This window comes from Grus americana, chromosome 7, assembly GCF_028858705.1.
Source record: "Grus americana isolate bGruAme1 chromosome 7, bGruAme1.mat, whole genome shotgun sequence".
Classification (NCBI taxonomy): Eukaryota; Metazoa; Chordata; class Aves; order Gruiformes; family Gruidae; genus Grus; species Grus americana.
The window spans coordinates 23,886,839-23,909,515 of record NC_072858.1 but is presented as its reverse complement, the minus strand read 5'-3'; the positions used below and the strand labels follow the sequence as shown (position 1 = coordinate 23,909,515).

The 22,677-nt window shown below is 45.5% G+C and overlaps 1 protein-coding gene across 1 annotated transcript in view; it reads left to right on the top strand.

Annotated features, from left to right (window-relative positions):
- The window catches only part of SYNPO2L (synaptopodin 2 like), a 38,571-nt gene extending 21,415 nt beyond the window's left edge, over window positions 1–17,156 (top strand). Inside the window, exon 4 of the mRNA XM_054831184.1 lies at window positions 10,510–17,156. Coding sequence (XP_054687159.1) covers window positions 10,510–12,854 — 2,345 coding nt within the window. The 3' untranslated portion in view covers window positions 12,855–17,156. The remainder of the gene's footprint in view (window positions 1–10,509) is intronic.
- Window positions 17,157–22,677: the final 5,521 nt, after the last annotated feature.

Genomic DNA, 22,677 nt, shown 5'->3' with positions numbered 1-22,677 from the left:
GGAAAGGAAGAGATAACAAGACAGAAAATACAAATTAAAAAATCTGAATGAGTTTCAGGAGGTTAGTGGGAAGTGGGGGCTTGTGGCAGGGAGAATCAGACTATAGTTGTCACAAGTAATTGCTAGTGAGGTTCTTTGGTTCCACGTAGCTTCTGCAGTGTCCTCCTCTGCTCACCCCACTCTTAGAAGCTTGGGATGTATCTCTAGCCAGGGCTGCTTCTCCTCAGCCACCTATGCTCTCTAAGGTGCACCGTATTTTCACCCCCATCCTAAATCGTCTCCCAGGGACAATGGGCTCAGGCTTTCTCACAACTGGGAATACCAATTACTAGTGGAAGACAGACATACCAGGACAGCAGTCTAGTCTTAACTTGCTATCACACTGTAGGAATTTGTGTCAGTGCAAGAAGTGCTTCAAAATATCTCAATTTAAACTTATCCACTGGACTATTTTTAGTTCCTAGGACTCAAGAGCCTCTCCATGTACGGTAGGGGAAAGGAGGGAAAAATGGGTGGGGAAATTTCCTCTTCTGCTTTATATGGGCCTGGCTGCCTGTGCAGAGTCATCAGAGTTATTACATTCCATATCAGAAAAGGAAATCCTTCTTGTTTAAAGCGGATGTACAGCAGCATCACTTGACGAGATAGGATGCTTATAAATAAGTGGCCTATTCATTGGAGGGTCATACAGATTACCTCTTCTAAGAGTGACTGCAGTCACATTTCTCTGCAGAGAGGGTGAGTGCAGCAAGCCATCTATCAGCCTATTACAAGCAGTATAGACCACAGGAGCTGTGAACAAGATAAAGTACCTGCATGGCAGTTTGAACTGACTGCACCACATTTTCTACTTGGCTTTCAACTTTGACAGTTGTGACTCTAACGATAACAGTTATGTGGTTGTTAGGTTAGCTTACTGGTTTTGCCTTTCACTGCAGTCTAGAAAACCAAAAGGTTTAGGATAGTAGTCAACTGTCCCCATCCTACCTGCTTTAAAGTAGAAGAGAAAAGCATTCTGCTCAGACCAGGGGATTAAAATTAATTGCCTGAACTATTGATCTTACAGAAAGTCTGTTCCTAGCAGTATGAAGCAATGCTGAATAACCCTTAGCCCTTACTGCTCAGTGAGCAGCCAATCACTAGGAAACCAAGGACAACAGCCTCCATGGAGAAGAGACTGATTTCACTTCAGCACACATTAAACTGGAAATTCCCTCCACTTGGGAAATCAATTTACATACACTGCTGCATGCAGTCTAGCTGTATGCCTTTGCTTAAGAATATCCCACTTAATAACTAATATTCATTTTTGAATTCTCTGCAGCTTGGAAGGCATTTATTAAAGAAGACTACAGTGAGATAAACACTGTGCATCTGGAGCCCTCTTCCTCCAATTTTAGGCTTGAGTATGGCATTTGAGCTTATGCCTTCGGTTTATATTCTTCTATTGAAAGCACAGAGGTGATATTTTCAGGCTGATCTATGAACTGTTTGGGCAGAAGACAGAGATTATAAGCTAGTGTTGTCTGTCTTGGCTACTGTGGATGAATTTTTCCTTCTTCTTGAGCCATCTCAGAAATTGTCACAAGTAATTGGCCATCTTCCTCAGGTGTTCTCACTGGAAACTTCCAGCCTCGTTCCCTCAGGCATCTCTCATGTCCAGCATTTTCAGTGCAGGTGCTGTGGGTTGCAGCACTGGAAGTAAAGCTGATAGAGCTCTGCTCTGCTTCACCTTTGTACTTCACTGCTATCCTGCTGCCCCAGAGTCTGACAGAGACATGGATTTAGCTGAACATATGTTAGCTCAAGATAAATCTAGCTGGATATAATATTCTCTGAGAGGGGAAAGATCTTTAGTATTTGAAGACATTTGGAGGAAAACTGTATGTGATCCCTGAAATGAAAAGGTATATACTCTCTTTTAGCCTAATATTTCCACTATATGAGATATCGCTTTGAGCATCTTTTTTAAACTATCAGTTACTCAGACATTACTTCTCTATGTTATTATTGTCAGCGCAGGGACTCTGACTCTGCGTCACAGTTCCTCAGACATGGTCAGAGGTCATTCATCATCCTGCTGCTGGTGAAGCAGCATCAGCAGTTCTCTTCCAAGCTCACGCTTCCATGGCCCTTGCAGAGCCCCAGCTAGTGACTTTTCAGAATATGCTGCCACACACATTAAGTTAACATAGACTGTCCTTGCACATGCACTTCTGGAGTGACTTAGGATGTGTAAGGTTCTTGGGGAACAATGGGATTAAGCCAAAATTGTGCCAATAATTCAGATCTCAAGGTCATTAGAGCAATAATCACACTGAAATGACTATATATATAACCCCATAGACTGTCTTAGCCAAGCTGATAGTTTCTAGGTTCCAGGATTTGAGAGCTCAGTTGAAAGAAATCATAATGCAAACAGGCAATGGGAATCCCTCTCCCTGTCCAATATTGTTTCCATCAGTTCTGAAAGTGATATGGGACTTGCTGACAAGGTTTGGACAAGTCTGCTCAGAGACAACACTGAAATGAGACAAAGTGATAGTGATGGAGGAGGGAGAGGCATAAAAGGGTGAGCCATAAAAGGACTTTGACAAGGCGTAATTAAACAACAGAGTCATTGCTCAACAAAAGTGAGAGAAAATTACGGCTAGGAAGGAGAAAACTGTCAACCTGGCAAATAATCGTTTTCAGTTTCACTTAAATCCATCATAGAAAGGGAGATCAGTATTTTGTGAAATCTGTAAAGCTTCACTGTCATCAGTGTATCTACCGGTTATGGTAACCAAGAATCTAGCCCTTTGTATAAAAGAAATAGGAGCAGGAACAGAGGCGGGTGGATTCAGCGTATCTTGATAAACTGACTATACTGTATGGACAAGGCTGAACCATATTCTCTGTAGAGGTGAAATGTAAGGAATTAGTGAAATTGTATCAAAATAGCCCTCAGTCCTTGATAAATATCCTGGAATAATGGGAAGGGTCTCAGGGAAAGAGACCAAGAATAGCACCCTTCTTACAGACACAGGCTCTGGGGATAAGAAAATAAAATAAACGGTTAGCTTCAGTTAGGTGAACGAAGTAGTTCTTTGAAGCACACTTTGTGGAAAAAAAAATGATCAGTAAAAACAACATGGACTAATAAAAACTGGAAAAAGAGATAGTCTTTGACCTGTTCAGTAAGATAAAACTTTATGGCTAAAGAAATAAGGGGGACACAGTATATGTTGGCTTCTGTAAGATATCTGATACAGTTCCACATGACTTTTTCAATGAGAGAAATATGGATGAGATAGGACTACTGTAAGGTGACTGCACAATTGGCTAAGAATAGAATAGAAAACATAACTATTAATGGCTCATGATGTCAGATTAGCTAACTGGCTAAGCTGGTAGTAGTGTTTCACTGGGCTTCTGAATCTAACAGGACTACCTCTATATTTTCACCCATGGAGCTTTAAACACTAACATATGCCAATCAAATGTCCTCTCCACCTCAATGTTATATGACTGGCGCGGGGACAGATGATTAAAAATCCCAACCCTCCTCTCTTCTGTCAGTGGATCTTGTCCTCTGGTTGCATCTAGACAGAACAAGCAGTATGTGCTGTGGGGCACCCCACAGCCCCAAAACTGCTACTACTCAGAACTGGGACCTGCCTGGGACACCTTGCAGCTTTCCTCTGGTCCTTCTTCCCACAGAAACCCAGGTGTGTGTGGGACACGGGGGAGGGAGGTGGGTTACCTGGATTGAGGAGCTCAAAAGTGTTCCCAGGCACACCACTATTGTCTCCCTATCTGCTTTTTCAACTGCAAATTCCTGCTAGTGAAGTTTTTTAAATGTTTTTTGTTTCTCTTGAGTGTGTTGTACCTAGCAAGCAGTAACAGGGAATAGCAATTATACCATTTTTAATGGATGGCCTGAGGATTCAGTGGAGATTGCTATGTATTAATCAGCAGATGACATAAGGCATGGAAGGTATACAATTGTCTCATGAAAGGCTGGATTTTTAAATGTAGTAAGATCTTGACTGGTTGCAGAAAAGGACTAAAATCAATTGGATAACAAGAATATATGGCAAGTGCTACAGGATTAATCAAGTCCACAGACCCAGATGGTGAGCATATGCTTGTCTCTGTTACTAGAGAGTGGATGCTGGAAACAGTGAAGGACACAGAGAAGATGAATCAGTGGTATCCTGCTGTCAGACATCAAGCAATTTTGTGAGCAGCAGAATTAACAGATCCTGGTGTCCTTTTAATTTATGTCTTGTATTTGATATCTCATTCTCTCATGTGCAGTAAAATGCAAATCTGTCTGATCACATTCAAAATGGGAGCTCATAATCTCTCTGTAGTGTGTGTTCTTTAGTTTTTGGTGCCTAATTAAGACTGTACTCAGGATTCCTGCTTCCTGTAGTGGGGTCTATCTCCTCTGTCCAGCCACCTATTTGCATGTGAACTTGTAGGAGCGTTGTATCTTTGTGACTTCAGATTCTTAAAATTAGCAAATGGGCTCAAAAGCTATTAGCATGAAACAGATAAGATCGAAAGACATGCAGCATGACTGCAAAAACCTTTCTTAGGAAATCTGCAAAAGATAGATTCACTAGTGCATTCAACAGGTGCTGTCCTGGCCAAAAAAAGCAAGCTCTCCTTTGGCAGTCTTGTCGCAGAAGACTATGTAGGGAATATCCAGGGCTCCAATGTGAGCTGTCAGCACAGGAAAGCTGGCCATGTGTGCTACCTTTTGCATTGAGGATACATTTCCATCCAGCTCAGGAAGAAAGGTGAACTCTCACTCAACTGAGGGAGATTTTTTTGAGTGAACAAGCTATTTAAGTCTCCAGCAGGAAACCATGAGACTAATACATTGCAGCTATGCACAGCACTGTCTCTGCACCCTCTCTGCTGAGCAGAGCTCTTCAAAGCAGTGTGGGAGCAGAATGGCTAAAAATGGTCAAAATTCTACAAAATGATTGGGCATGTTTTTTCCCATGGGCTGTCAATTCACCTGCAGATAAACTTGATTTCTGTTTTTCTAATCCAGGAGATTGCAGTGAGGCAGTGTCTCACTGGGAACTCTTAAAATCACTAGGCATTAAAGAAGAAATACTGGTTTGACCAGTATTTAACTATGTATTTAACCTCAGATACATGCTTAAGTGTTGCAGACTTGAAGCATTTGCCTGTAGCATCCGAAATCGGAGATAAAGCCATATCTGTGTTTTATATTACGCACAGATTGTGTGATGGAAGTTTGCAAATATCCAAGAATAAGAAACAAGTTTTCTGTCCCAAGAGTTTTACCACTTCTTTTAAGTAAAGGAATATATGCTCCTCTGCTTTACTGTTTGCAATTCAAACATTGGTTGAAGCTTGAAAGGTTGAAGCTTTCAACAGGGAAATACTTAGAAGGCAAATATAATCCATCCAAATCTTATTTTGAAAGGACTCCAGGTATGAAAAGCATGAGATGTCTACAGCCTCTAATGGCTTACTGAGATATTTGCAATGTTAGCCATGGAAAAATGACCTTGTCTAACATAAATAGCTGGAAGAACAAAATTCTAGTTGAACCCATGTGAAAAAATTGTAGACAATTAGTATTTCATCACAGAGGAACAGGCTCTTTATCTCTGAAATTAGCAGCGTGCTTGTTTTCTATAGTAATGGCTTTTCTAGAATTTGGTCTTTGGTAATAAAATTTACCATTGTTTGTTTCCTAGTGAACATGAACAGTATCTGGCATTGTGTAAGCCTGCTTGTTCAGTAGTGTTCCTGAGCATACATTAAAATGCTTTCTTTTAATGGGGCCTGATCTTGAAAAGATTTATACTTTTTACACTTCTCATTACCATAATTAGTAATATAATTCATTTCACTTTAGTGAAATTTAGTTAAATTAAGTTCATGGAAAAGTCTTTGTAGGCTTTGCTTAATAGAAATTTCTCCTTTTGTGGATTATTCCAACAGAATTTAGTGGGGACAAGAACTAAAAGTGCTTTAAAATTTAACAAAAATTTTTCTATAGAAATTATCCACCACACCAACAGAATTTAGGAGAGTTTTATAACCCTTCCATTTACTTTGTTATCTATTCCATTTGAATGTTCTTAATAGAGATTTTTTTCTGTACTGAAGAGCTGTATTTCCATTTCCAATTGCATATTGTATATACCAGATTCTGCAAGGTTTTCCCAGAGACTGTATCCCTATATGTGTAAATATTCATCAAAGAAGAAGAGACTGAGACACTTTCATTGCTCTTGCTGTAAAAGCCTCAGTATGAGGCATGACAGGTCTCTCATAGCAATATTGCCTGTGGAAGTTGTCTTCTTGGCATGCAGTGATGGCTAGTGGATTTCAGGAGGCACAGTCAGACCTTCATTTTTCTAGACTAACACTGGAGATGGTCTGCTGGATTCTGCGCTACTGTATTGCTAAGGCTGGGACTGTTGGGAGGGAGAATTGTAGAATCAAAGAATGGTTTGTGTTGGAAGGGATCTTAAAGATCATCTAGTTCCAACCCCCTGCCATGGGGTTGCTCAAAGCCCCATCCAACCTGGCCTTGAACAATTCCAGGGATGGGGCATCCACAATCACAGGCCAGTGTCCCTTGGCCACGGCTCTGGGATTCTCTCACAGGAGCTATTTCTCATATACAGAAAGAGGCAGTAAGACGAGACCTAGCCAAAGTATGAGGAGATACTGAGCAGGCCACAACTGCAGAGATCTGTACACTCCCAGCACCCTCTCTTCCCTTCCTCCCTGTCCAAACCCAGTCCTAACTATCAGCATCTCATCTTTCAACATCTCTCAGTCTCCAGCGCTGGAGCTCTGAATGGTGCTGCCAAAACACCACTCCTTGACCTCCACACGCTCCATCACCCTCCCTGGGCATAGCTACACTATTCAGTGGTGTAGGTAACAGCCTCTTCCATTTTAATTCAACTAAACCACTTCACTGCAGGCACCCAGGATCCTAATGCTCCTCTGTTAAATGTTCCTTAGTCCTGGTACACAGCAGAAACATGGACTGGTTCTTCTCAGACATGGAAGGAAATTGGTATACATGGGAAAAGAAAGCCTCTTCTCTCTCTTTTCTTTCTTATGTTTACCTGCAGCTGGGTGCTCTCTGAGGGTTTCAGACAAGGAAAGTTGCTTTTCTCCTAGGTGGGTTTCTCTGCCTTTCCATGTTGGACATGAGCACTTTGTTAGTCTCATCTCTTTGAAGGACTCTTTAGCACAGAAATGCTGGACATTGAGGGATTGGAAATACTAAGCTGAAACTTGCACCACAGAAGCAGTGAGAGTATAGAGTATATTTTCTTATTTTTAAATAAAAAAGAGGAGTTTCTCCTCATAGGGAGTAGAGGGTGGAGGAAAGAAGGAGGGTGTTTAAGTGCCAGGTGACAATGTCCATCACACTGCTCAGTGATGAAGCTAAGAAGACAAAAATAGACAAAGTGACCTCATGGCTTTCGGCAGCAATGCCTATGAGACAAAAGAGAGGCTTTAAAAGGCTTGTGGAGCTGATAGCAAAGGGCTTGGACACCTCAGAGTTTTGGTTCTGCTCCAGCAGGGAACTGCTTTGCTTCTCTCTCATTGCCTCTCTCTCTGTTTATGGGGAGTTGTGAATTAAACGGGCTTTGTGACATGCCCAGCTCTCCAGGTCTGGACTCTACCTTCTCAAGCTTGGATCAGCCTTATGCAGGTACAGATGTCTCCTCTTCTCTTCTCTTCTCTTCTCTTCTCTTCTCTTCTCTTCTCTTCTCTTCTCTTCTCTTCTTCTGTTATCTTTTCCTTTCTTACCCCTTTCCTCTCTTCTCCTCTCCTTTTTCTTCTCCTCTCCTTCCCCTATTCTCTTGCCTATTCTGATTTCACTCTTGCTCTTTACATTCAGCAAGTTATCTCAGGAAGATTTCTCTTTCTCTTTTTTCTTAAACTGTTGAGGGAGATTGTAACTTGAATAGCATGATCATTTTTCTGTTGGAAGGACTGGTATAATTAGTTATGTGCTTTAGCCTTTGATGAGGAGGAAAGTAAGAAGAAGAAAAGAGGGAGGTGAGCAGCAGGTCCCAGACAGTCTTACTTGCCAGCTGCTTCAGAGCACAGGGTAGTTCAGAGCAACTTCCTAGGGAAGTTGTACATAGATGCTAATGCTGTGCCAGGACCAAGAGTTGGTGGAGGCATAGCCAAGGCTGTCTACTGTTATATTGTCTCTGACAGTATTTGCTAGCCCAGGCTCTAGAGTTGAGTGCTTTCATGGTACTCTGCTGTCAGAAGTGGCTGCACAGACACTTTGGATGGTGTAGCTCCCTAGCTGTTAGCTCCCGATGCCAGAAATCCTCTGTGAGTCACTCAGGGTCCGGAGTTTACATATTCTGCACTTTACTGAGATTCTGTAGTGCTGCTCTTCCTCCTTGTAAATTTAGAAGCAAAATACGAGCCAGGTGAGGTGTGGTAGCTTGTAGCAAGGATGCTTGTAGCAAGAAAGAAACCTCTCATTTCCTCCATTGTGAACAATCCCCAGAGACACATGCATGCAGATTTGTAAGTGGAGTGGACAGACCTTCAGGGACTGTAGCTCGTTTCCATCATGGAGAGCAGGTCTTTGAGGGCAAGCCTACGACTGTCCTGAAGAGCACTAAGTCTCCACTAAAACCTGGACACTACAGTCTTGGTTCAGCAAGGCAGGGTCATTTGGTAAGGAAATTTTTGCAGAGAGCAAGTGCAAGTACAAATAGTGAGCCATTTTTTCAGCATTGATTTTGCTGTTTCCAGTTTTCTGGGTGCAAAGGGGAGGAATGGACTGTGCATCCACATGAGGTGATGTCAAACCACAGAAGTCCCCTTGCTGAAATCCCAAAGCAGCAGCATGTGCTATGGAATGGCTGCAAACTTTGAGAAGAGTCTTTCCTTGCATTTATCTTAAGCTTCCTGGAAGGGATGACTGTTCTGTAACAGTGGTTACACTGGTGCAGTATGGAATGATGACACCTGCCACAATTGTGCAGCCTAGCCAGGTTTTGGGGGACACGTGCAGCCCTCAGGAAAACTAGCGTTCTTAGCTAAGCTCCCTGTCCCTCACTGCAGGTAACTTTGCCACATTAGCAGGTCCCCATTGAATGAATGCTCTCTGATAAAATGGTCAGAAGTGAGATCCTGAGAGGACCAAGCAGCTTCCATCCTCTCTTGAGCTAACACTGTCCCCCAGCACTGCCTGCAGCTCAGCTCAGCTCAGCTCTCCTCTCCCTCTCCCTCTCCCTTCAGCAGGGCATAATTTTGTACCTCTTTCTTGAGAATGTCAGGGCTGGACAAGGTTCTACACAGTTTTTTCACTAATTATTAGATGCAGGCAGTGGATGGATGTCTCATCTGTACTATCATGCTGGGAAAAAGACAACTGGAGTAAGGAAAAGGATGAAATGAAAGAAATCAGAAATTAGTCTATATAGGGTTTAGGTACGTGGGGTTTTTTTCTGTGCAAGGTTAGCACTGATTTCTGTCACTTGAACACCAATTCAAGGCATGTCCATACTTTCCTTAGGGCAGTTTGGTTTTCCTACTGAATCTTGTTTGCTCCCTGCTTTCCCTGCATGCAAGACAGAGAACACAATGTTCCTCCCTGGGGCTTTACTGACCGCTGGGCTGGCAGAGCAGGTGGAAAATGGTTATCCCACACTTTCATGCCAGTGTCCCAACAGGTGTTGGCTTTTCCAAGCAAGCCTAAGTGGATTCCTTCTGGCCTGGCTGATCAGTTGTGGGGGTCCAGGATTCTTGCTTGGGAGCAAATGCTCTTCTGCTGGGCATGGGGCACAGGCAAGGGACTACGGCAAGGGTGAAAACACGCCTCCTGCTTTTGCAGGGCTGCTACAGAGAGCAGCGAACAGCCCTACACACATTGCTGCTGCAAGACACCGACTCTGTAGCTGGCACTGCAGGGCCTAGAGCAGGAGCAGCCTGGCTGTGCCTGCAGAGCACCTCTCCCATTGCTCACATGCATGGGTGCTAACAGTAGCAGCGGCTGCTTCCCAAACTCTCACGGCCAGAGAGATTACTTCTCCTGGGAATCCTCCATATGGCAGGGAGGCCTACAAAAAGCAGGGCTCCACCCTCAGACTGATAAGTAAATGGTAAAAATTCCCAGGAGCAAGGGCACTGTAAAAGTGCTGACAGCCTGAGACTCTTGGCCACATGCTGCAGAAACAGGAAATCCCAGGTCTGACCAGGAAACAGAGACTGGCCATCAGAGTTGGGGGAGTTCCCTCCCCACACCTGCATGGACTTCTATTGTGTTTGCAGGGAAAGAGAAAACTGCACCTGGGTTTCTATCAGCAGTTCCTAAAGACAGTATCAGCAAAGGTAGGAAAGAAAAAGAAGGGCAGGGAGTGACAGTGTGTTTCCTCGTATGGGCACTAGAATACCTATCACCATATCACTGTCCATCTTTGCACACCCAGCCTTTTGCTGAGCTCTGAGCTTGCCTCTTTTTGTCTCTTGCAGAGCTCCACCGCCACGAGAGCATCCAAGAGAAGAACGTGAAAGAAGCCAAAACCAAGTGCAGAACCATTGCATCCCTGCTGACAGATGCACCCAACCCCCACTCCAAGGGGGTGCTGATGTTCAAGAAGCGCAGGCAGAGGGCTAAGAAGTATACATTGGTAAGCTTTGGGAGTGTCGACGAAGACCGCTCCTACGAGGAGGAAGACGGAGTTTTTCCAACTAGTGAGTCTGAATTTGATGAGGAAGGTTTCTCTGATGCCCGAAGCCTAACTAATCACTCAGACTGGGACAACACTTACCTGGACATTGAAAAGTCCAAGTCTGACTCTGAACAGAAGGAAGAGAAGCAAAAAGGTTTGAGTGAGGCCTCAGGTAAAGGAGCACGATTATTTGAGCAGCAGAGGGAACGGGCTGGGAAGTATACAATTGAGAAAGTCCCAACACAGAAGAGCCCCCAGCTTGCCCCAGCTGCCCAGCCACAGCAAGGCACGGTGAACGGAAATATGCCTGTGCCACAGAAGGTAGACAGCGTGCCCCTCAGCATCCACCTGGAAGGTGTGCAAGTGCCCAGCAAGCAGCCAGCCACCCTCCCCACTCAGCTCCTGGCTCCCCCTAGCCCCACTTTCTTCCCGCCTCCCCCAAGCACCCCTGACCCCTTCTCTGCAAGCTCAACGAGCATGTTCAACAGGTCTGCACGACCCTTTACTCCTGGCTTTTCTGGCCAACGCCCAGCAACATCCTCTGTCATCTTCAGGCCATCTGCACCCAAAAAACCTAGTGAAAGTCTGAGTGGGCAAAGCATGGTGGTTCCCCCTTTCTCACCTCTGCCTCCAGGAACACCTGCCAATGCACCAGTGCCAATGCACCGCAGTCCAGTCAGCTCCTCCACATCTCTGTATATTCCTGCACCAGGAAGGCCAACACCACCACTGGAGTCACAGCCAAGAGGGGGAGGAAGTGCTCCAGAGACTAAGCCTTCTGCCAACACTGCCCGGACGTCCACCACCTCTATCTTTCTGTCAACTCCCTCAAAGCCAGGAGGGGAGGTGGCCTCTGCAGCATCTCAGCCACGAGTCCCTGGAACAGCCTCTTCCTCTTTGTATATTAGTCCAGCACCATCACAGCACACGATAAGCAGTTCCCCTGTGCCAAAGCAGCCTTCTCCTGCTGTTTCACCAGCAATGCCACGACCTCCTTCTGAGCCCTTAACCTCCAGGGAGCAGAGGATTGCTGTGCCAGCTCCCCGCACAGGCATCCTGCAGGAGGCTCGCCGGCGGGGCAACAAAAAACCCATGTTCAGTAAGATTGAGGAGAAGAAGAAGAATTCACCCAATCCTGAGCTCCTATCTCTGGTGCAGAACCTGGATGAGAAGCCAAAAGGCGACCACCCTGGGGCAGGCTTTGAGTCTGGGCCTGAGGAGGACTTCCTCAGCCTGGGTGCTGAGGCCTGCAACTTCATGCAGTCCTCTGGCCGCAAATTCAAGACCCCACCTCCAGTGGCTCCTAAGCCTCAGCAGCAAGATGCTGGACTGGTAAATGGGGCCCAGGACATGCCTCAGCTTAAAGGCAAGGGGGCAGAGCTCTTTGCCAAACGCCAGAGCCGCATGGACAAATTTGTGGTGGAGGCAACACCGAAGCTGAAGCCAGAGTCCAAGCCCAGGACCCCCTCTCCTTCCCCTTCTCTACCCTCATCCTGGAAATATTCACCCAACATCCGGGCTCCCCCTCCAATAGCTTACAACCCAATGCATTCCCCTTTCTATCCCCTGGCAGCCAGCAAATCTCAGGCTAGCAAAGCAGAGAGCAAAGTGAAAAAGGCACCTGGCCAGAAATCAGGGATCAAGGTCATTGATTTAATGCGCCACCAGCCCTATCAGTTAAAGTCAGCCATGTTCTGTTTTGGGGATCCCCCAGGCCCCAGTGTTCAAGAGTCTCCTGGTGAGCCAGCCCCGCGGGCTAGCTTGTCCTTCACAGCAGCCAAGCAGGTCCCTGTGAAAACAGCCAAGACCCAGGAGATTCGTCGCTTCTCCACTCCAGCTCCCATGCCAGCCTCAAGCAGCCTGACACCCACCGTGCTTGTGCCCCGCTCGGCCACCACGTTGGATGAGCCAGTGTGGAGAACAGAAATGGCCTATTCTGCCCCCGCTACACCAGCACCCTTCCAGGTAGAGCTCAGCCAGTCCCCTAAGCCATACCAGAGCTCTCCAGAGCCTGGTCAGGTGGGCCGGGGGCCTTCCCCAAACCCAGCCTCAGCCTCTCGGTTTCAGGTGGCCAGGCCCAAATTCTCAGCAGCGAGAACAGGGATGCAGGCCAATGTGTGGAGGCCGAGCTTTGGCCACCACTGACGCAGGCACCCCTCACATCCCATCCGTGGCTCTGCAGAGATAGTGCTCATTTTGTCTTTCATGTCAGCGCAGTACATTGGGATGAGTGACACAAAATGAAGAAAAGAGAAAAAAAAATATTACTCCCCTTCTGCACCACCCTCTCCCCCAGCCTCCCCTTGGTCTCAGATGGGCAGCTTCATGCAAGGCTTACTGGCTGTGGCTACAGCAGGAGGAAGAATGTGGAGAGAGGGCACATGTGGTACACAGAGACTGGGAACTTGCATGCAGCAGCAAACCCCACCTCTGGAAGGGGTGAATGGCAGGGACTGTCTCACATGAGGACATGTAGGCAGTAGTGGTTTTCCTTTCCCAAGGGCTTTGGAGTCAACCTGAATGGAGGGAGATTGGGAGATAAGAGCTTTCCAGGAAGAAAGGGTCAGAAGTGGGATTGCAGTACAGAAGCCCTAGCTTCCCTATTAGACTGCTTTTCTCTGAGTCTGTCAGTCTGTACGCATGCACCTGTGTGCACACACACATGCACAGACATGCACACAGCAACACTCAGCAGTGAGTGAAAGCAGAAGTGAGGCTTCGCCTTGGACACTTCTCCCAGACTCCCGGAAGGGCATGGGAAAGGAGGTGGGAGAGCAGAGTGAGTGGGGGTGTCTGCACGTGCACGTGTGGGCAGCGTGCCCTGCGCAGGAGGGTGGCCATGTGCGCCCATTCCTCCAGCCACCAGAGCTGGGGGTAGAAAGGAGAGTCATCCTAGCTGGTGCTAAACATGGCTATCAGGTCCGGGAGCAGTTTGCCAAAGAGGGGCGTTGAATGGACTTGGTGGGGCTATCACAAGCTGGAGGAACTGCAGAAGGAAGTATCAATTTTTCAGGATACACAAAGTCAAAGCTAAGCTCAGGCAGTGGCTGGCTGGTGCAAGGAAGGCCCTGCAGTGTTAGTCCCACTGGAACAGGATGCTGTAAGTACAAAGGAGGATTGCGTGGGAGAGGTACAGTTGGCTTTAAAAGGAGGCAGGATTGAATATGCATTTGCATATCATCTTTTTGTTTAGTTTAGGTCAGAAGTGTGGCTAGATTGGAAATGGGTTATGACATAAAACTTGCTGAAAACTCTGATGAGTTGGAAAACGGAGCCCCTTTACAGACACTCTCAGTATGGAAGTGGAGGACAGGAAAACAGAAAGTCACAAGTAGAATTTCATACTAAATGATTTAAGTATCCTTGGAGATCTATTTGGTAAGAACTGAAGTGCTCTGAGAGTCCCAGAGGGTCTGCATTCACACACACATACAGAACTCAGTTTGCTGGTGATGCTGGGGAAACAGGACTGGTTATTCCTTAATGTCCCAGGCTAGCCTCAGACCTAATCCCTAGACTAAAGGCATACAAGAAGAAAGTATTCCCTTTCCCAAGGAAGAATTCAGGATATCAGTAGGGACAGTGCATGTGTGTGTGCATGTCATTTGTGCTCTGGTTTGTACACACCCCTGCCATTTCCTTTCTGCCTGTTCTCCCCCTTTTGCAGCAGCCACCTTTACAGTGTGATCCTACAAGTACACCAAGAAAGCATTGCTCCTGAAGCATTGGCTCCCAAACACAACAGATGCCCCAGCTGCAGGGAAGGGGCTTGCCACTTCTTCCTGGGCAGGGGTTGCCCAGCTTTTTGCTAGACCCTCAGGAATGAGTACTGGAGACAGTATGAGACTCTCATAGCCCTGCTTGAGACATGTCTCCATCTCATTAGACTTGCTCCTCTCCTTCAAGCAGAAGCCATTCTCTGACTGGACTGAGCACAAACTTTGGATGTACAAAACTAGGTTCTGGGGAGAAAAAAAGGAGTGCAAATGGGGCTGATGCCAAGTCTGTAAGCAGTGCAGCTAGTGTGGTTTCACACTAAGTCCAAGCCAACCTTCCTCCGCACAGCTGGAGCTTACAATGTTTAGCTCTTTTCACAAAAGTTGGGGGCTCTACTTTTTCTTGGAGGCTCTAAAGTGCTTCTCTGTGAGCAGCTGGAGATTTTGTGTGTGTGCTCTCCCATGAAGAAAAAGAGCTCTGGAGAACCTAGCTAGCAGCTCTAGTCCCAGACAAGCTTAGGAGGGAGAGAATGAGAGAAGAGGAAAAGTAATATACAGTCCTGCCTTTGAATCCTTCACACTCTGGCTGGGCTTGTTCTGCAGAGCTGTGTTTGCATTGCACATTTCTGGGGGCTCTGAAACATAGGATGAGCATGCTAGGGAGGGAGGAGGATAGCACTTACACCTCACTTGGCAGACTCAGCCATAGGAGAGGATGGAGAAAAAACCTTTGGGAATGCCTTGAGTTAATGAGCAAAGGGGTGGCTCAGCCAGAAGAGGTGCTGCACATGGTTGTACAACACAGAAGCAGCAGACCTGAACTGATGAGGTGATTCTATGTGTTCCTGGAAAGCCCCAGAGGGCAGGTCTTATGACAAGTTGTCACCACAGAGTTAATTCCAATCGCTAGAATCCACTTAGCTCTGGTGAAGGGGAGCAGCCATGGATGATTGCTTTCTCACTTAACCTGTGCTGAATTACATTGCCAGCGTTTCTGGAAAAAAATCCTGTGTGCTGTAGCAAGCTGAATCTCTGTGATTCTTCTGAAACATGGAAGGAGTCATCTTCTATTTTTCTAGGAAAGCTCTGGGAAGGAACTAAAGGACTAGCAAGTGCTCCAAAAGCTTCATCTCTAGTCTCCTTGTGGGAGTGCCGTCTGTAACTGGCTAGTGGTTTTAGACACTAGCCTTAGACAGACAAGATAGCCTAGGTTGAAAGCATTGCTGAACTCAGGTGTAGAGAGGGGTTGTGTGGACCAGAGAAAGGGTGCTCAAGATAATTCTGCAGTGAAGAAATAACCTCAGAAAGTCTGAATCTTACTCCAGCGTCCCTTTCCCTCAGGCCTCTAAAGGTAAGTGCTCTCAGTGCCTGAGTGTCACGGGAAATTCATTTTGCCACTGGAAAAAAAGAGAGGTCTGCCCTTAGCATGTAAGGGAGATTGCATGTGGTTAGTAAGTATTTCAGTGGTCCCATTCCAGATTTCTGGGAGACACTGATGCAAGCCAAGGAGTGATGGCCAAACACTGTTGAATGTTAGATGTCAGGACCCAAGTGAGTGGAATAACTGCATTTGGCCCATCATTTCTGATAATGCAATGGGCAGGAGATGAAAAAAAGTTAGGTCTGATTGGAGAATGAATATTAAACATCAGAGCAAGGAAAAGAACCAGGAGGCTGGGGATGCTGCCTTTCACTTCTAACATCCTTGGTTCAAAGCTGTGTTTAGAAGCAAAGACAAAGTAGTTTGATGGATCTCAGCCCCTCCCAATCTTTTCTGGATCCTATGCTGACACAGGGCTTGATCTGCAGAAGCAGAGGATGTTGCAGATGAAGCCTACAGTGCTTGTGCTGTATCCCAAATAAGGCCTGTGGCTGCAAGTAGCATGAAATGAGAAATAATACTGAGATGCATCTGCTAAGCTATAAGGAAGAAAACTGCACTACTGCTGGCTTCAAGCAGCTCTGCTAGTGTCTGCTCATGAAAATATTGTGGCTGACCTGTTAGAAAGGTCACAGGTGAAGTTATGAGGAATACTTTTGAACCACATAAGCTTGTCTTGAGCCTGTCCAAATTTCTAATTCCTCAGCTGTTGAACAAGCACAGACATAAACAGTTGTTTGACAAGTTCTAGCTCCCACCTGCTAAGTTATAAGCTGCATTGGTAGGCCAAACCCCAGTGTCCCCTTGTTAAGCATTTGAAGATGTCTGCGTGGGCTCTGATTTAAAACTGCCTATCATCCCTCCTCTCTAACATGCTGCAGGTTACACATTGCAGCTATGGCAAATCTGGGGGTTTATCTTTGCTTCAGAAGTATCAGTCCTTTCCCTCTGAATAGATGGGAACGGTTGCTAGAGATAACCTCACAATCCTGCAGCAGCTGAGAGGAAGAATCTCGGAAAAGACTGGTGTGATGAGGAGTCACTGATTGCCAGACAAAAGCACAGTATCCAAGATTGTCCCTCAGAAAGAATATGCTCCCTTTCTGCTATAATATCCAGCATCCCCTACCAGACCCTCTTCCTAGAAGAAACTTGTCAGTCATGTGAAAATGGGAGCCTAGCACCAGTGCTCTGTCTGGTGGAAGATGTGACCCCAGAAGAAGAACAGAGTTGGCATCTTTGTTTATGGAAATACTTTTGTTCCTTTTCTGTTTTGTCTTTGTTTTTCTTCCAATTACAGTCACTTTCTATTTGTTTGTGCAGAAGAATAAACTTGTGATATGCACTTTACATGTGGCATTTTGTTGCCTTCTTTGCTTGGCACCCAGAAGGAACTGCTATGTGTACAGCACATGCAGTTAGCACTACCAACAAATTACTAAGGCCAAGAGAATATAAGGAGTCAAAAAAAGGATGGGATATCTCAGCAATAAAAACACCTAAGTTGGACTTAACCCCCCTATACATTAAAAAAGCCCCATGCAAACAAAAACTTCAGTGAAATCCAAAACTTCGGTACTACAGGCTATAAAACACTCACTCACTGACAGGGTGAAGAAATTTATGGGCCAGTCCCAGCTGACCTGCCCCAACCCTGCTCATCAGCCTGCTCTAACCTAAACCCTACTCTCTGCTTGTAAATCTAGTATCAACAGAAGTTTGTCAGCTCTGGTAAACCCAAATATAAACTCACATTTAACAATTCAACTTATTCTTTACATTAACCAAGAGTTCAGAAAACCAAATCAGTCAGAAAAACAAATATATCCCATTGCATCCTCAGGCTCCAAGCCTAATCCTAACTCTAACCCTAACCCAATTCATGTTGAAGTCTACTCTATTTCTGGGTCCTGAGAGGTTCATTGTGCTCAGTTTAGGACAAGTATTACCAGGTCGCCTTTCCCAGATGCATGTCACTCACAGACAGCAATTCCTGAGCACTGCAAGAGAAGCTGGGGTCAGCTCTAGGATTAGACTGCAGACTCTGGACACCTGTCCACGTATCATTTTGTGGAGGTTTTTCAGATTAATTACAAGGAGGGGTCTCTTATGCAGTGGTCTGGAGGTGGGTCTTGGGACTATCCAGCATATTTCTCATTGATTTGCAGACAGGAAATGCACAAAGGGGCAGTGATGTTTGCTGATGCCAAACCTGAGCTTCTGTCCAACTAGGAGCACAGCTCCCAAAGAAATAAGTCTATAGAGGCACAGGCTGCAGATTAGGACTGCATCTTGTTTTTCGTAATAAAGCTGACATAGTAGGATTACAAGCTATTCCAGATGATTTGACACATTGCAGGACAGTTGCTGTGTCCAGGGCTCTGATTAAATTCCCTGTTAACCTCTACAACCTTCTCAAGTGAGAGTCATTTCTTCTCACAGCAGATTATGTCAGAAGGAACCAAACAGACTTTCAAAGGTGGAACAGGAGCCTGCCCTGAGGTTACTTACCCAAAGCAAAGCCAAAGGATTACTGAACAGCTATGCAGCAGGCTAGAGATGAACTTGGGACTTCAGTGTGCTACTCAGAAAATAGTAGGTGAAACCAGAAAATAGTAAGGTGCCTTGTGGAGATATCTACCCCCAAACAATCATACCTGATGGAAGGAGAAGTGTCCAGCAAAGAGCACAGCAGGGCAAGTATGTGGCATGTATAAAGAATAAGGGTATTCCCAGGCAGCACAGACCTATAGCTTCAATGGCCACTAGATGTTGCCACTGTTCTTCTCTGAGTTACCTGGGGTTTTGGCATTCGCCTGATGTGATGTTAAGTCTGGAGGGTTTAAAATCTTAGGAAATCCTTTCTTCCTAATCTATCCTCTTTTGGCGTTCACATATGGTGTTGCTCAGTCCCACATACCAGAGGAGAAGGCCAGCCTCATACCAGGGAGTTTTGGCAGCGAGATGCTTGCTGCAGCTTGGAGGGGATTCCTGTGTAGTAGTGCGTGGGGCACACAGGCAAACAGGCTGCCCAGCAAGTAACACACCATGGGCATGCCAGCTATTTCAACACGCACTCCAGCTCTGTGATCAAATCTTACATATTCTGTCCCAGTCCTACATCTCATCGTGCATTAAGCCCACTTAGTGGCAGGAGGGAGCCTGGCATTAACTGTTTCTCCTATTGTGGTGCTACAAGCTACTGACAAGTCTTCCTGATGTCTGTGTAAAACTGGAAGAGATTAAGCATATATGAAATATTTTAAAATAGCAAATATTATATATGATGTATTTCAAAATAAAAAACAATCAAAATAAAGCCAAATCAAGAGTTTTGCAACTTTTTTTCAGCACAGATTAAATCATGTTGAAAGCCGCTGCTTCTCAATACTTTCAGCACAGATCAGTCCTGGGCTCCAGGGAAGAAGGGGAGCAGGGTCAAGGTGTCATTCTCTATCTTTGGAAAACTGAAATGGTAAAGGCTATTTGCCAGACTGACGCCATCTGCCAGATTCCACATGATCAAAATGTGCTCAGGAGACAGCCCTGCTGACGATGCCTGTCTTAGCTACTGCTTATGTCCATCTAGCCCTGTGTAACAAGGCAGGTTTCATCTGCTGCTCTTGAAATGATTTTGCAGACATCAACAATTTGAAGTTAGACCATTTAAAATTAGGTGCACAAGAATTCAGTGCAAAAATAAATAAATTTTGAAGATACAAGTCAGAGAAAGCAAAGCTTTGTGCAGGCTGTTCCTAAAGCCACTTAAGCAAAGGGTATATTTGGAAAGAGGGAGGTGGTCACAGTGAGATACAGACAGTTCCTTGTATGATTAAAAACTCCTCCCGGAAGTGCTGACATGTCCTACAGGCAGCACATGTACTACTTCACTGACCTAAGTGGAAACTCCATGTACTCAAGCAAAGATTGAATTTAGCCACCAAACCTCACCACATGCCAGGTAAATTCCCATCTCCCTCTCCAACCCAAAACTAAACCAGCTCATCAAGGAAGGCTTGTAATGACTTCAAACCTTGAGCACTGAGTAGCATGAGTAGGTAAGATAATAGTAAGAGCCCTATCTTATCCATGCTGATTTCATTGTATTACTTATGGCAGAGATATCAGATTGGGACAATATTCCCAGTGGAAAAAGTCACTGAGCTGCTGAATGTGACACCATGGCAGGGCACAAGTGAAGTCTCTGCTAGGCCCACCATTGACATTTCTAGACTAGTGAACCAGACATTTCTATCTCTCAGGAAAAAGTGTGCGTAGAGAGGAGAAAGGAGCAGGATTTAGTTCTCAGCCTGGTAACTGAAAATGGAGACATATAATTTTATTTGAAGGTAGAGCAGGAGGTGAAAATCTCAATTAAAGATGTGCCTTGGTGCATATGTGTCAGATGCAAGACCGCTTTACCTAAATCACCCTATAAATCCTGGTGCCGTACTAATAGGATAAACCCTCTCTCACATTCCTTCTAGGTTCAAGGCTCAGGCTCTGTGCAGTACACTCCAGCTGCACTCTTAGGTCCTGTGTCTCACCCAGTGTATGTAGATATGCACAAGCAGATGAAAATAACCTCTGGAGGATCAGGGTTGCAAGGACAGAATGGGACTTCACATAGCACTGAATGAGGACTACGGATCATCTTTCAAAGTGGAGGTGGCCAAGGTCTCTTCAGAATTTGAGCCTGACAACAGCCACAGGCACAACAGCACTGAAAAACCCAGACAAGAGGCAAATAGGAGGCAGAGTTTAGCATCGCTCTAGTGACTGCAAGAAGGCGTCATATAGTGGTAGCTGCATTTCTCAGCTTCTCACCCCATAATATAAATCACATTCATTTCTTAGATGATTATCAAAATGGAGGTAGAAGCGTCCTAAAATTAAGAGGTAATTGTAGTTCATGCCTTTGGGAAAGGAGAGGCAAAGGGCTGCTGAGTTTAAGCAATACAGCAGCATATTGTGTCTGTTCTCACAATGTCCCCCCCCGACACGGCATCACCTTGTGACAGGCAATAGTTCCCTTGATAAGTAGGGTTTATAATGCAGGGAACTTGAATAGGAGGGCAGCATCTCAAAGAGCACAACTGGGCTTCATAGCAGGCACTGGGCACTCTGAGCAAATGCCCAGCATGATGCTAAACCAGTCCAAGAGAAACAAATATGTACAACCTGCAGTGAGCAGTGCTTGGCCAGCATCCAAGAGACCTGCTCCTCTGTGGCCACCTGCACTTGTGCAGAGTGAGTGTGAAGTGTGGACAGATGGTCAGTTGTGATAGTAGTATTTGACACCCTCCAGCTTTGTGCAGATGTAAATGCCTTCATGGGCGTCAAGCTCTGTGATGGTGCCCAGAGCAGGCAGTGGGTGTTTACAGTTCAATTGTGCTATCCCCTGCACCTGTTTTACACTGGCACAGCTCTGGGAAGTTACTCCCTGATCATTGGTATGGGAGTGTGGAGGCAGGATCTGGACCATCCAGCCCCCACAGATCATTCTGGTATATCTGCTGGGCTCAGTGAAAGACACAGCACTCTTTTGGATAGTGGAAAGCACGGTGCTACAGTGCCTATGAACAAGGGAGAATAAGAGCTGTGCTATAGGCACAGCGTGAGGTATACATAGTTGTTATATGGATGCAAGCAAGAGGAAAATGAGAACTTTAGGCCAGGAGATTGCCATGCATGCCCTGACTCCAAGCAGGGTATAAAGGCTGATTATTGCCCATAGGTATGTTACAGGACTCTTATACAGGATCTTCCAAACAGTGCTGGGGGTTAACACTTTGTGTTTTCAACCCACTTACCACACTGAAGTTTCATATACATTTGGTGCAAGCAAAAACAACTCTGCAAAATCTAGGAAAAAGGGAAAGTGACTGCCTCCTGATGTTTCTTTATATTACCTTTCCTTGCAATTCTCTTTGCAAGTGATTTTCTACTACAATCACGGCTGTGTTTTATGTCCCCCCTGCCCCCCCCACCTTAGACTCTAGATTTATTCAGTGGACAACTTGATTTTGACACAATGTGTAATAGGAAGACAATGTTTTCTGTAGGATTTCTGCTTTACATAGAAACTGAAAGGTATGTGCATCTTTGAGTAATCTACTAAAATGATATATGTTCCCTTCATCCTAGAACCACAACCCGAGTATGTATGGAAGAAGTAACTAGGAGAGTCACCGCAAAATGAACAGGAGCGGAAGGAGGGGAGTCATTTGCATGTACAAAGCTGCACCAAATGCAGGCAATCAACCCTATTTCTGTCATGAATCAGAAAATTAGTTTCCTTGCTATTTGATTCTGCTGGGTTTCCCATAAGCATTACACAGCTACTTCCTAGAACTCTGTAAATAGCTTTCTAGACTTTGTGGTTTTCCTACTACTTCTTGCTTCGTGCATACAATTATTTTTCTTCTGTGCTTTCTGATGTATTATTTGAATGCCTGGCATTTTAGGAATGTATGAGAGCCTAGAGAACACTGGGTTGAATGATGGAGTGAGGAGGGAGCAGAAGGAGGGTGTAAAACACAGCAAGACCCAAGAGAGCTTTCGAGGCATTACTAACAGACAGGATATTGAGGAGGCTTTATGAATTGCATTAAAATGCAATAGGAGGAGGAAAGGGAATGGCATGTTGATTTGAAAAGAGAGGAGGAGGAAGTGAGGCACCTATGGAGTGCCTGGTCTTCCTGGGAACTGAAGCAGTGACTGCAGGAGGCCTGAGGAGCAACCTTTTCCTTTCCCCTCTCCTCGGGGCTGGTGGCGGTGCTATCTGAGACTCTGCCCTCTGGGCCTTTGGCTATTAATAACCGCAGGATGCCTGGGCGAGCAGCTTTCAGGAGTCAAATTCACAGCACTT